This window comes from Pecten maximus, chromosome 8 (genome assembly GCF_902652985.1).
Source record: "Pecten maximus chromosome 8, xPecMax1.1, whole genome shotgun sequence".
Taxonomy (NCBI): Eukaryota; Metazoa; Mollusca; class Bivalvia; order Pectinida; family Pectinidae; genus Pecten; species Pecten maximus.
In genome coordinates, this window is record NC_047022.1 from 484,779 (window position 1) to 500,219 (window position 15,441).

The 15,441-nt window shown below is 39.7% G+C and overlaps 1 protein-coding gene across 1 annotated transcript; it reads left to right on the top strand.

Moving 5' to 3' along the window:
• The first annotated feature begins 4,336 nt into the window (after positions 1 to 4,336).
• Positions 4,337 to 11,749, top strand: LOC117332374. Its single transcript, XM_033891261.1, has 3 exons — positions 4,337 to 4,435; positions 10,463 to 10,618; positions 11,551 to 11,749. Exons 1-3 carry the CDS (start codon positions 4,402 to 4,404, stop codon positions 11,706 to 11,708), a joined length of 348 nt encoding a protein of 115 aa, XP_033747152.1. The 5' UTR covers positions 4,337 to 4,401; the 3' UTR covers positions 11,709 to 11,749.
• The last annotated feature ends 3,692 nt before the right edge of the window (positions 11,750 to 15,441 follow it).

A 15,441-nucleotide genomic window follows, 5' to 3' on the forward strand; every position in this document is an offset into this window, starting at 1 on the left:
ATTATATGGGTAACATTCCTGGGTAACAGTATTAGATGGGTAACATTCCTGGGTAACATTATCAGATGGGTAACATTCCTGGGTAACAGTATTAGATGGGTAACATTCCAGGGTAACATCTTCAGATGGGTAACATTCCTGGGTAGCATTATCAGATGGGTAACATTCCTGGGTAACATTATCAGATGGGTAACATTCCTGGGTAACATTATCAGATGGGTAACATTCCTGGGTAACATTATCAGATGGGTAACATTCCTGGGTAACATTCCTGGGTAGCATTATCAGATGGGTAACATTCCTTGGTAACATCATCAGATGGGTAACATTCCTGGGTAACAGTATTAAATGGGTAACATTCCTGGGTAGCATTATTAGATGGGTAACATTCCTGGGTAACATCATCAGATGGGTAACATTCCTGGGTAGCATTATTAGATGAGTAACATTCCTGGTTAACAGTATTAGATGGGTAACATTCCTGGGTAACATCATCAGATGGGTACCATTCCTGGGTAGCATTATCAGATGGGTAACATTCCTTGGTAACAGTATTACATGGGTAACATTCCTGGGTAGCATTATCAGATGGGTAACATTCCTGGGTAACATTATCAGATGGGTAACATTCCTGGGTAACATTATTAGATGGGTAACATTCCTGGGTAACAGTATTAGATGGGTAACATTCCTGGGTAACAGTATTAGATGGGTAACATTCCTTGGTAGCATTATCAGATAGGTAACATTCCTGGGTAACAGTATTACATGGGTAACATTCCTTGGTAGCATTATCAGATGGGTAACATTCCTGGGTAACAGTATTACATGGGTAACATTCCTGGGTAGCATTATCAGATGGGTAACATTCCTGGGTAACAGTATTAGATGGGTAACATTCCTGGGTAACATTATCAGATGGGTAACATTCCTGGGTAACAGTATTAGATGGGTAACATTCCTGGGTAACATTATCAGATGGGTAACATTCCTGGGTAACATTATAAGATGGGAAACATTCCTTGGTAACAGTATTAGATGGGTAACATTCCTGGGTAGCATTATAAGATGGGAAACATTCCTTGGTAACAGTATTAGATGGGTAACATTCCTGGGTAACATTATTATATGGGTAACATTCCTGGGTAACAGTATTAGATGGGTAACATTCCTGGGTAGCATTATCAGATGGGTAACATTCCTGGGTAGCATTTTCAGATGGGTAACATTCCTGGGTAGCATTATAAGATGGGAAACATTCCTTGGTAACAGTATTAGATGGGTAACATTCCTGAGTAACATTATCAGATGGGTAACATTCCTGGATAGCATTATCAGATGTGTAACACCATTAACACAGAGGTTTGTTAATGACATACAGAGTCACACAGCAGTCTAACGGTCCGTTAACACAGAGGTTTGTTAATGACATACCGGGTCACACAGCAGGCTAACGGTCCGTTAACACAGACGTTTGTTAATGACATATAGAGTCACACAGCAGTGTAACGGTCCGTTAACACAGACGTTTGTTAATGACATATAGAGTCACACAGCAGTGTAACGGTCCGTTAACACAGACGTTTGTTAATGACATACACGGTCACACAGCAGTGTAACGGTCCGTTAACACATACGTTTGTTAATGATATACAGGGTCACACAGCAGTGTAACGGTCCGATAACACAGACGTTTGTTAATGACATATAGAGTCACACAGTAGTGTAACGGTCCGTTAACACAGACGTTTGTTAATGACATACAGGGTCACACAGCAGTCTAACGGTCCGTTAACACATACGTTTGTTAATGACATACAGGGTCACACAGCAGTCTAACGGTCCGTTAACACAGACGTTTGCTAATGACATACAGGGTCACACAGCAGTCTAACGGTCCGTTAACACAGACGTTTGTTAATGACATACAGAGTCACACAGCAGTGTAACGGTCCGTTAACACAGACGTTTGTTAATGACATACAGGGTCACACAGCAGTCTAACGGTCCGTTAACACATACGTTTGTTAATGACATACAGAGTCACACAGCAGTCTAACGGTCCGTTAACACAGATGTTTGTTAATGACATATAGAGTCACACAGTAGTGTAACGGTCCGTTAACACAGACGTTTGTTAATGACATACAGAGTCACACAGCAGTGTAACGGTCCGTTAACACATACGTTTGTTAATGACATACAGAGTCACACAGCAGGCTAACAGTCCGTTAACACAGACGTTTGTTAATGACAGACAGGGTCACACAGCAGTCTAACGGTCCGTTAACACATACGTTTGTTAATGACATACAGAGTCACACAGCAGGCTAACAGTCCGTTAACACAGACGTTTGTTAATGACATATAGAGTCACACAGCAGTGTAACGGTCCATTAACACAGACGTTTGTTAATGACATACAGGGTCACACAGCAGTGTAACGGTCCGTTAACACAGACGTTTGTTAATGACATACAGAGTCACACAGCAGGCTAACGGTCCGTTAACACATACGTTTGTTAATGACATACAGAGTCACACAGTAGTGTAACGGTCCGTTAACACAGACGTTTGTTAATGACATATAGGGTCACACAGCAGTCTAACGATCCGTTAACACAGACGTTTGTTAATGACATACAGAGTCACACAGCAGTGTAACGGTCCGTTAACACAGACGTTTGTTAATGACATACAGTGTCACACAGCAGTCTAACAGTCCGTTAACACAGAGGTTTGTTAATGACATACACTGTCACACAGCAGTGTAACGGTCCGTTAACACAGAGGTTTGTTAATGACATACAGGATCACACAGCAGTCTAACGGTCCGTTAACACAGACGTTTGTTAATGACATACAGGGTCACACAGCAGGCTAACAGTCCGTTAACACAGACGTTTGTTAATGACATACAGGGTCACACAGCAGTGTAACGGTCCGTTAACACAGACGTTTGTTAATGACATACAGGGTCACACAGCAGTGTAACGGTCCGTTAACACAGACGTTTGTTAATGGCATACAGGGTCACACAGCAGTCTAACGGTCCGTTAACACATTCGTTTGTTAATGACATATAGAGTCACACAGCAGGCTAACAGTCCGTTAACACAGACGTTTGTTAATGACATACAGAGTCACACAGCAGTGTAACGGTCCGTTAACACAGACGTTTGTTAATGGCATACAGGGTCACACAGCAGTCTAACGGTCCGTTAACACATACGTTTGTTAATGACATATAGAGTCACACAGCAGTGTAACGGTCCGTTAACACAGACGTTTGTTAATGGCATACAGGGTCACACAGCAGTCTAACGGTCCGTTAACACATACGTTTGTTAATGACATATAGAGTCACACAGCAGGCTAACAGTCCGTTAACACAGACGTTTGTTAATGACATACAGGGCCACACAGCAGTCTAACGGTCCGTTAACACAGACGTTTGTTAATGACATACAGGGTCACACAGCAGGCTAACAGTCCGTTAACACAGACGTTTGTTAATGACATACAGGGTCACACAGCAGTGTAACGGTCCGTTAACACAGACGTTTGTTAATGACATACAGGGTCACACAGCAGTGTAACGGTCCGTTAACACAGACGTTTGTTAATGGCATACAGGGTCACACAGCAGTCTAACGGTCCGTTAACACATTCGTTTGTTAATGACATATAGAGTCACACAGCAGGCTAACAGTCCGTTAACACAGACGTTTGTTAATGACATACAGAGTCACACAGCAGTGTAACGGTCCGTTAACACAGACGTTTGTTAATGGCATACAGGGTCACACAGCAGTCTAACGGTCCGTTAACACATACGTTTGTTAATGACATATAGAGTCACACAGCAGGCTAACAGTCCGTTAACACAGACGTTTGTTAATGACATACAGGGCCACACAGCAGTCTAACGGTCCGTTAACACAGACTTTTGTTAATGACATACACGGTCACACAGCAGGCTAACGGTCCATTTAATTAGTACGTGAACACTGTGACTGTGTAAGTCTAGACTGATAAGACATTAGAGCAGAGTCTTGCTATCAGTATGGTTATTACCTTTACATTTTTAATACTTTATTTAATGTTGTATGATACATATTTGTCGCAAGATTTTTCACTTTAATCCAATGACGTCATCAAGACGATTCGTCACGTTTTGCCTTAAATAGACTAATATACACAGTTGATGTTACGAAATCTTTTATTGGAATCACGTTTCCAAAAGGTCATGCTAGATATAACTCTAATTTTGACTTAAAACAGCGCACCTCCCTTATCTGTCGTGACATAGTCCCATTTAGTGTCACGTGACCTCAACAAATATTACAAATACTGGAGATAAAACAAGGAGCGAAGTTACGAGAAGACGACACCTGGACAATGCAGATCACACTTGCCTTCCTTGCAGCCCTAGGTTTGTGGTTTTAGTTCGTTGTTGAAATGCTTTATCAACCAGGTTTCCTTCCATTCCGTGTATCATGATTCCCGAACACTAAGCGTTAGATTTTTTTTTACTGACAAATATACGTGAATCTGTTAAATGTCTAACGTCTGACGGTGGGTCAGAGGAAACTCGGGTAACTTTCTTCAATTCTTACTTAATCATTAAATCTCCGAAACATATATTTACGATTATTTTGTAGCTTGTATGAGGAGGGAAACGAGAAGAAAAAGATTTAATTGAAAGGGTAAAAAAAGTTTGTAAAATTGAAACGAATGAGATTTTCTGTGACTATATTCAGCTGAAATACGGCATTATGACCTGTACCCATTCTGAACCCTTCCCATCCTCTTTCTGACCTCTACCCATTCTGAACCCTTCCCATCCTCTTTCTGACCTCTACCCATTCTGAACCCTGCCCATCCTCTTTCTGACCTCTACCCATTCTGAACCCTGCCCATCCTCTTTCTGACCTCTACCCATTCTGAACCCTGCCCATCCTCTTTCTGACGCTAACTCAATGCAATTAGAGGTCATATTTGAAACAACGGGAGAATACAGCAGATCAAAGCATGCTTAAGCAATTTAACGTGTGTTTTAGGACAATTATCAAATAATGGATCTTTATGATATTGATGATGGAAAGCAACGTAGCAATGTTCATTATATTCTACGTTATGTGTGGTAGCGCCTCTTCCTGGTATTTTGTTAAAACTGCGCAGTATAGAGACTAATTTTGACTAGAATTGTTCTGCTTCCGTTCAAATATCACACTTTGAGAATATTTTTTACTGAAACAATTCTGCATTGAACCGTTTAAACCGCGCGGCTTGGTTAATAAAAAAGATTTCGTTCGGAACTTTTCTTGCAAGTGTAGAATAACGTTGAAGAGAACTGTTTCCGTTCCAAAGGGCATAGCCTAGAAAATACCGAGCCGCGCCCGCGCGGGTTTCTCGCTTAAAGTGAAGAATTTTTTTATACAGATAGAGTGGTTATTCATGAAAAGACTGATAAAGCGTTTTCTAAATGAAAATTTAAAAAGGTATGCCTCTGATAACTAACATTTTTTCGTTTCAAATATCCAAAATAATTCATTTAAGGCGAAACTAAGTAGCGTCATTTTTAGTTCATTTCCTTCATACCAATGTAGTTAGTCTAAACCTCCTTCATACCAATGTAGTTAGTCTAAACCTCCTTCATACCAATGTAGTTAGTCTAAACCTCCTTCATACCAATGTAGTTAGTCTAAACCTCCTTCATACCAATGTAGTTAGTCTAAACCTCCTTCATACCAATGTAGTTAGTCTAAACCTCCTTCATTCCAATGTAGTTAGTCTAAACCTCCTTCATACCAATGTAGTTAGTCTAAACCTCCTTCATACCAATGTAGTTATTCTAAACCAAAGGAACAAAACGATTAGTTTGGCAACTTCCATGTTAATTATATAGTTAACACGAATGTCAAATGCATGCCTCTGACACCAGGGTATGAAATTGTTCATCACCTTGATGCAACTTTTAAAAATATGAAGTAGAAAATTATTGCGCCATTTTTGACGTGAAGATGTCTCGGATTCGGCTCGGTAAAGGCATATGACGTGTCTCTAAAACCCTACAACAGTTGAAATGGAGATGGCCTACAAAAAAATTCTTCTGCGACATCTACAACCCAGTTACATATCTACAACCCAGTTACATATCTACAACCCACTTACATATCTATAACCCAGTTACATATCTATAACCCAGTTACATATCTATAACCCAGTTACATATCTATAACCCAGTTACATATCTATAACCCAGTTACATATCTATAACCCAGTTACATATCTATAACCCAGTTACATATCTATAACCCAGTTACATATCTATAACCCAGTTACATATCTATAACCCAGTTACATATCTATAACCCAGTTACATATCTATAACCCAGTTACATATCTATAACCCAGTTACATATCTACAACCCAGTTACATATCTATAACCCAGTTACATATCTATAACCCAGTTACATATCTACAACCCACTTACATATCTATAACCCAGTTACATATCTATAACCCAGTTACATATCTATAACCCAGTTACATATCTACAACCCAGTTACATATCTATAACCCAGATACATATCTACAACCCACTTACATATCTATAACCCAGTTACATATCTACAACCCACTTACATATCTATAACCCAGTTACATATCTTCAACCGAGTTACATATCTACAACCCACTTACATATCTATAACCCAGTTACATATCTACAACCCACTTACATATCTATAACCCAGTTACATATCTACAACCCAGTTACATATCTACAACCCACTTACATATCTACAACCCAGTTACATATCTACAACCCACTTACATATCTACAACCCACTTACATATCTACAACCCAGTTACATATCTACAACCCAGTTACATATCTATAACCCACTTACATATCTACAACCGAGTTACATATCTACAACCCACTTACATATCTACAACCGAGTTACATATCTACAACCCAGTTACATATCTACAACCCAGTTACATATCGTGACTGGTGATCTTCGCATTATCCAAAATGATAAGCTTCTTATATGATACCTCTTAATGAGAAGTCCGAAATGATTCCGTCGTCGATGACTACGTCAGAGAATTCGCTTACTGAGGGGTTAAGATCTATTGAGTCGTAACCTTAAACTACTCTACAGTATAAAAATCTATAATAAAAACAGAACACACGTGTGCTTTTCTTAATCTTTTTGTCGAAACCGTGCTTAAAACTCTTCATGACAAGTTTGTGATTGTTACTGCTAATAGTTGGATCTTTGTCTGAACTTAATTCCTGTTTGTTAACGGAGATAGGCTTGACAACAATGGAAGCCTTAGGCACACGTTCTTTCTCTTGTATTAAAGCTTAGCGGAGAGGGAAATATGCGTGTATAGAAAATGAGTTTATCGAAATGTATGTACTATTGTGATAAACTTAAAAGGTAGAAATGTACTCGCTTCCATGTGACATTTGTAAACGAATATACATCATGATTAGATACCCGAGTAGAGTGCGTCTTCTGACATTGTCGTCCTGAAACACGTGTATACACGGAGTAGTATATGCATTACGTGTACGGTCCACAAACACTTGTGGACACTAGTGGGATATTGTTCATTAAATATAATACGTAGCCATATGCCTCCATCACACGCAATCTACAACGCTTACCTAAATAGTTTAAAACAAATCATTGTTAACTTTAAGTTATTATTAAATGGAATGCACAATGTTTTATCATTTGACATATATTTCGTATTTATTAGGCTCTGTCACTAGTGTCAGGATGTCTGTAGGAACTGGACAACACTATGTCCTTGAGAACAGACGTCTCCCTCACGTGCACTTGGGGGAGAGATACTGAACCCACAGTCACACACACCCGCATATATGGATTGTGTCAAGTCCCTGTGCTGTCATACATGTACATCGCATTTTCAAACATCAAGCCTGTGTAGGAATATAATTAATAATAATAATAATCGAATGTGTTTAATTAATATCTCGAGATATCTCCAAACGTCGAAGTTCATGTCGGTGTCGGGATCAGTGGTCCTTGTCAGGCAAATGGGATATGTCTTAGCTTAGTGGGGAGGAGGAAGGCTTTCTTTTCTTGTATAAGAACTTAGTGGGGAGGAGGAAGGCTTTCTTTTCTTGTATAAGAACTTAGTGGGGAGGAGGAAGGCTTTCTTTTCTTGTATAAGAACTTAGTGGGGAGGAGGAAGGCTTTCTTTTCTTGTATAAGAACTTAGTGGGGAGGAGGAAGGCTTTCTTTTCTTGTATAAGAACTTGGCTTTCTTTTCTTGTATAAGAACTTGGCTTTCTTTTCTTGTATAAGAACTTAGTGGGGAGGAGGAAGGCTTTCTTTTCTTGTATAAGAACTTAGTGGGGAGGAGGAAGGCGTTTTTTTTCCTGATTATAACTTAGTGGGGAGGAAGGCGGTTTTTCCTGATTATAACTTAGTGGGGAGGAAGGCGGTTTTTTTTCCTGATTATAACTTAGTGGGGAGGAAGGCGTTTTTTCCTGATTATAACTTAGTGGGGAGGAAGGGAGGCGTTTTTTTCCTGATTATAACTTAGTGGGGAGGAAGGCGGTTTTTCCTGATTATAACTTAGTGGGGAGGAAGGCGGTTTTTCCTGATTATAACTTAGTGGGGAGGAAGGCGGTTTTTTCCTGATTATAACTTAGTGGGGAGGAAGGCGTTTTTTTCCTGATTATAACTTAGTGGGGAGGAGGCGTTTTTTCCTGATTATAACTTAGTGGGGAGGAAGGCGTTTTTTTTCCTGATTATAACTTAGTGGGGAGGAAGGCGTTTTTTCCTGATTATAACTTAGTGGGGAGGAAGGCGGTTTTTTCCTGATTATAACTTAGTGGGGAGGAAGGCGGTTTTTCCTGATTATAACTTAGTGGGGAGGAAGGCGGTTTTTTTTCCTGATTATAACTTAGTGGGGAGGAAGGCGTTTTTTCCTGATTATAACTTAGTGGGGAGGAAGGCGGTTTTTCCTGATTATAACTTAGTGGGGAGGAAGGCGGTTTTTCCTGATTATAACTTAGTGGAGAGGAAGGCGGTTTTTCCTGATTATAACTTAGTGGGGAGGAAGGCGGTTTTTCCTGATTATAACTTAGTGGAGAGGAAGGCGGTTTTTCCTGATTATAACTTAGTGGGGAGGAAGGCTTTTTTTACTGATTATAACTTAGTGGGGAGGAAGGCTTTCTTTTCTTGTATAAGAACTTAGTGGGGAGGAGGAAGGCGTTTTTTCCTGATTATAACTTAGTGTGGAGGAAGGCGTTTTTTCCTGATTATAACTTAGTGGGGAGGAAGGCGGTTTTTCCTGATTATAACTTAGTGGGGAGGAAGGCGTTTTTTTTCCTGATTATAACTTAGTGGGGAGGAAGGCGTTTTTTTTTCCTGATTATAACTTAGTGGGGAGGAAGGCTTTCTTTTCTTGTATAAGAGCTTAGTGGGGAGGAAGGCGTTTTTTTTCCTGATTATAACTTAGTGGGGAGGAAGGCGTTTTTTCCTGATTATAACTTAGTGGAGAGGAAGGCGGTTTTTCCTGATTATAACTTAGTGGGGAGGAAGACGGTTTTTTTCCTGATTATAACTTAGTGGGGAGGAAGGCGGTTTTTCCTGGTTATAACTTAGTGGGGAGGAAGGCGTTTTTTCCTGATTATAACTTAGTGGAGAGGAAGGCGTTTTTTTTAGTGGGGAGGGAGGTATTAGTAGTAAATGTAGCCTATGGTAAGGTCGAGAATTACACAGAGACAGATTAAAGTTCTTACCAGCAACATCCTCGTTGAGTTTACTGACAAAATTATATAACCGTGAGAACCAAGCACCCGGGGGCCGAGTGGTTAAGGTGTATTGACACTTTATCACTAACCCTCCACCTCTGGGTTGCGAGTTCGAAACCCATATGAGGCAGTTGCCTGGTTCGGACCGTAGGCCGGTGGTTTTTCTCCGGGTACTCCGGCTTTCCTCCATACGCAAAACCTGGATCGTCCTTAGATTACCCTGGCTGTTAATAGGACGTTAAATAAAATAAACACATAAACTAAAGGCATCAATCGACCGTTATTTATAACCGGTAAAAATCTTCTTGTTTGATATTTCCATGATTCACATTTTGGGGACATGACATTTACCGGATTTTATCTACATTTCCATGTCGTGTGCCGTCGTGTAGGCCGATCCATTCCGAAACACCTTCTGGTGTACAAGACGAAGTTTGTGTTTGTTCCTTATATTTCACAAGCAATCGTTAATAAAAAGGCTGTCTCTTAATTCGGCTAAAAGATTATATCTAAAAATGTGTTTACATGAAATATACATCAAAGTCATTCAAAACTTTATATAGTTTGTAAAGACGTGTGGAATACCTTAACTTTCGAGTGTAATTATATAACTACGCTGTCATGATGACGTAATCTATTATCTGTTGTAGTGGCGATTGTCGCCAGCGAGACCTGTCATAAGCTTAACACTACCAGCTACTCCTGCGCAGTAACGCAATGCACGGTAGGGGAGCCAGAATGTGTGGACATCATGGGTATTCACGTGTGCACGTGCATGCACGTAAACGAACACAATACCTTAGCCAGTAAGTATTAGATTTTATATTTATATATATGTACAAAATAAACATATGCATTTCTAATACAAAATATACACACGTATTTCCATGTTGTACAAAATATACACACGTATTTCTTGTACAAAATAAACACACGTTTTTCTTGTACAAAACAAGAGATCAATGAGTGATCTTGGCGCCCACATTTGAATGATCTTTATTTGTTCTATGTCAGACTAATCTTCTCTATACTGTTACCTTCTTTTCCTCTTAATAATCTGATAACTAGATCAAGATGGTCACCTCTCAGCCATTTTGTTTTTCTGATCAAAAGTCAAAAATTAATTGGCACAACTACGGCCCAAAAAGTTTCAACATGTGAAGTTGGAGATATATCCCTCCAGTACTTTTAAAGAAATAGGGACAGCAAAATAATAGTCAAAATCAAAGATGGCCGCCTGTCAGGCATTTTGTTTTCCTGATAAAACTTAAATTGGCACCACTAGGGACAAAGAGGAACCTGTATATGAAGTTTGAGAAATATCCCTCCAGTACTTTTCAAGAAATAGTGATAGCAACTTCAAAAATATTGTCCAGGAAATATGATTGTGAAGTATCCGATAGGTTTAAAATTAGGGATGGTTCCGCGAGACGGGATCTATAAAAATGTCAAGATTAAATGTTAGAAAATGTTCGTTTACACAGAGTACTGTCGATGTAGGGAACTCTCACCCGTCGAATGTAGTAAATACAAACATTGTCAATGTTTTCGCTCGTAAGACGATGTAAAACAATATCATGTAAAACATGTGTAAATCCGGGTGGCGACACATTGTGCCTGGTTCTCATACTTGTATGACCCTGGCCGCTGCGAGAACGTTAAACCTCTAAAAACTAAATTAACTTTCGAATGATACTGTTTTTATTTATTTACCTGTGTACATGGTTGTTGTTCACAGCATGTACTTTGAAGGCGGATTGTGACAAGATTGCCACCTTCACCAGCAGCTGTACAGTCGAGTCCGCTCGCCACTGTGTTGACAGTAATTGCAGATGTCAGGTTAACGGCCACGGTAACCACGGCCATGGTCATGGAAACGGCCTGGGAAATAAATGAACATTGTTACATATGCAAAATAAAACAATTTATTAAAGTGTTACCATGTTGTCTTTTTCTATAAACTCTATCTGTAAGTTACTGGTTTACCGCCTGTATGACTCAACCTACTGCTACATATTGGTTTCTTTTCACCGTCCATAGTCAGTATTAAGGGTATTGAATTTGGTTTAAATAGTTTTGGAAGTTTAAGACATTCTTCTGTGTGGTCTATGTTTAACCTCAAGGTCAGCGCGCCTGCTCTCACCCGAAATACACGTCCACCATGTGTTTATACAGTAGAAATAAACACTGTATATTGATTCGTCTATTGGACTTTGGATGCTTGATTTATGTGTGGAGAGCCAAGGGCTCTCCTGTCTGGGGCCATGATTTATGTGTGGAGAGCCGAGAGCTCTCCTGTCTGGGGCCATGATTTATATGTGGAGAGCCAAGAGCTCTCCTGTCTGGGGCCATGATTTATGTGTGGAGAGCCGAGAGCTCTCCTGTCTGGGGCCATGATTTATATGTGGAGAGCCAAGAGCTCTCCTGTCTGGGGCCATGATTTATGTGTGGAGAGCCGAGAGCTCTCCTGTCTGGGGCCATGATTTATATGTGGAGAGCCAAGAGCTCTCCTGTCTGGGGCCAAGAACTCTCCTGTTTGGGGCCATGATTTATGTGTGGAGAGCCGAGAACTCTCCTGTTTGGGGCCATGATTTATGTGTGGAGAGCCGAGAACTCTCCTGTCTAGGGCCATGATTTATGTGTGGAGAGCCGAGAACTCTCCTGTTAGGGGCCATGATTTATATGTGGAGAGCCAAGAGCTCTCCTGTCTGGGGCCGAGAGCTCTCCTGTCTGGGGCCATGATTTATATGTGGAGAGCCAAGAGCTCTCCTGTCTGGGGCCGAGAACTCTCCTGTTTGGGGCCATGAATTATATGTGGAGAGCCAAGAGCTCTCCTGTCTGGGGCCATGATTTATATGTGGAGAGCCAAGAGCTCTCCTGTCTGGGGCCGAGAACTCTCCTGTTTGGGGCCATGATTTATATGTGGAGAGCCAAGAGCTCTCCTGTCTGGGGCCGAGAGCTCTCCTGTCTGGGGCCATGATTTATGTGTGGAGAGCCAAGAGCTCTCCTGTCTGGGGCCATGATTCGTATATAAATGCTGACCACAGGGTCCCACCCCGTACAACACTCCAACGTATACAAGTCTGAGAATGAAATTATTTGCTTTTGGAAAAAAATGTCAGCCCTTGTAACAGTGATATTTCCTTGTTTCATTTTGTTTATACTATATTTGATATATAGAGGTTCCAAACGAATGATTTTCGTATAAAGATGTTACACAATGAGTGGTTGTTGTATATAGAGGTTACACAATGAGTGGTTGTTGTATATAGAGGTTACACAACGAGTGGTTGTTGTATATAGAGGTTACACAACGAATGGTTGTTGTATATAGAGGTTACACAACGAGTGGTTGTTGTATATAGAGGTTACACAACGAGTGGTTGTTGTATATAGATATTATACAATGCGTGGTTGTTGTATATAGATATTAGACAATGCGTGGTTGTTGTATATAGAGGTTACACGGTGCGTGGTTGTTGTATACAGAGGTTTTACAACGATTGGTTGATGTATATAGAGGTTACACAACGAGTGGTTGTTGCATATAGAGGTTACACAACGAGTGGATGTTGTATATAGAGGTTACACAACGAGTGGTTGTTGTATATAGAGGTTACACAACGAGTGGTTGTTGTATATAGATATTATACAATGCGTGGTTGTTGTATATAGATATTATACAATGCGTGGTTGTTGTATATAGAGGTTACACGGTGCGTGGTTGTTGTATACAGAGGTTTTACAACGATTGGTTGTTGTATATAGAGGTTACACAACGAGTGGTTGTTGTATATAGAGGTTACACAACGAGTGGTTGTTGTATAGAGGTTACACAACGAGTGGTTGTTGTATATAGAGTTTACACAACGAGTGGTTGTTGTATATAGAGTTTACAAAAGAAGTGGTTTTTGTATATAGAGGTTACACAACGAGTGATTATTGTATATAGAGGTTACACAACGAGTGGTTATTGTATATAGAGGTTACACAACGAGTGGTTGTTGTATATAGAGATCATACAATGAGTGGTTGATGTATATAGAGGTTAAACAACGAGTGGTTATTGTATATGGAGGTTACACAACGAGAGGTTATTGTATATAGAGGTTACACAACGAGTGGTTGTTGTATATAGAGGTAACACAACGAGTGGTTGTTGTATATAGAGGTTACACAACAAGTGGTTGTTGTATATAGAGGTTACACAACAAGTGGTTGTTGTATATAGAGGTTACACAACGAGTGGTTGTTGTATATAGAGGTAATACATCGAGTGGTTGTTGTTTATACAGGTTACACAATGAGTGGTTGTTGTATATAGAGTTTACACAACGAGTGGTTGTTGTATATAGAGGTTACACAACGAATGGTTGTTGTATATAGAGTTTACACAATGAGTGGTTGTTGTATATAGAGGTTACACAAGGAGTGGTTGTTGTATATGGAGGTTACACAATGAGTGGTTGTTGTATATAGAGTTTACACAACGAATGGTTGTTGTATATAGAGGTTACACAATGAGTGGTTGTTGTATATAGAGTTTACAAAAGAAGTGGTTGTTGTATATAGAGTTTACACAATGAGTGGTTGTTGTATATAGAAGTTACACAATGAGTGGTTATTGTATATAGATATTATACAATGCGTGGTTGTTGTATACAGAGATCATACAATGAGTGGTTGTTGTATATAGAGGTTACACGGTGCGTGGTTGTTGTATATAGATATTATACAACGAGTGGTTGTTGTATATAGAGGTTACACAATGAGTGGTTGTTGTATATAGAGGTTTTACAACGATTGGTTGTTGTATATAGAGGTTACACAATGAGTGGTTGTTGTATATAGAGTTTAAAAAAGAAGTGGTTGTTGTATATAGAGGTTACACGGCGAGTGGTTGTTGTATATAGAGGTTACACAATGAGTGGTTGTTGTATATAGAGTTTACAAAAGAAGTGGTTGTTGTATATAGAGGTTACACAATGAGTGGTTGTTGTATATAGAGGTTACACAACGAGTGGTTGTTGTATATAGAGGTTACACAACGAGTGGTTGTTGTATATAGAGGTTACACAACGAGTGGTTGTTGTATATAGAGGTTACACAACGAGTGGTTGTTGTATATAGAGGTTACACAACGAGTGGTTGTTGTATATAGAGGTTACACAACGAGAGGTTGTTGTATATAGAGGTTACACAACGAGTGGTTGTTGTATATAGAGGTTACACAACGAGTGGTTGTTGTATATAGAGTTTACACAATGAGTGGTTGTTGTATAGAGAGGTTACACAATGAGTGGTTGTTGTATATAGAGGTTACACAATGAGTGGTTGTTGTATATAGAGGTTACACAACGAGTGGTTGTTGCATATAGAGGTTACACAACGAGTGGATGTTGTATATAGAGGTTACACAACGAGTGGTTGTTGTATATAGAGTTTACACAACGAGTGGTTGTTGTATATAGAGGTTACATAACGAGTGGTTGTTGTATATAGAGGTTACACAATGAGTGGTTGTTGTATATAGAGGTTACACAACGAGTGGTTGTTGTATATAGAGGTTACACAATGAGTGGTTTTTGAATATAGAGGTTACACAACGAGTGGTTGCTGTATATAGAGT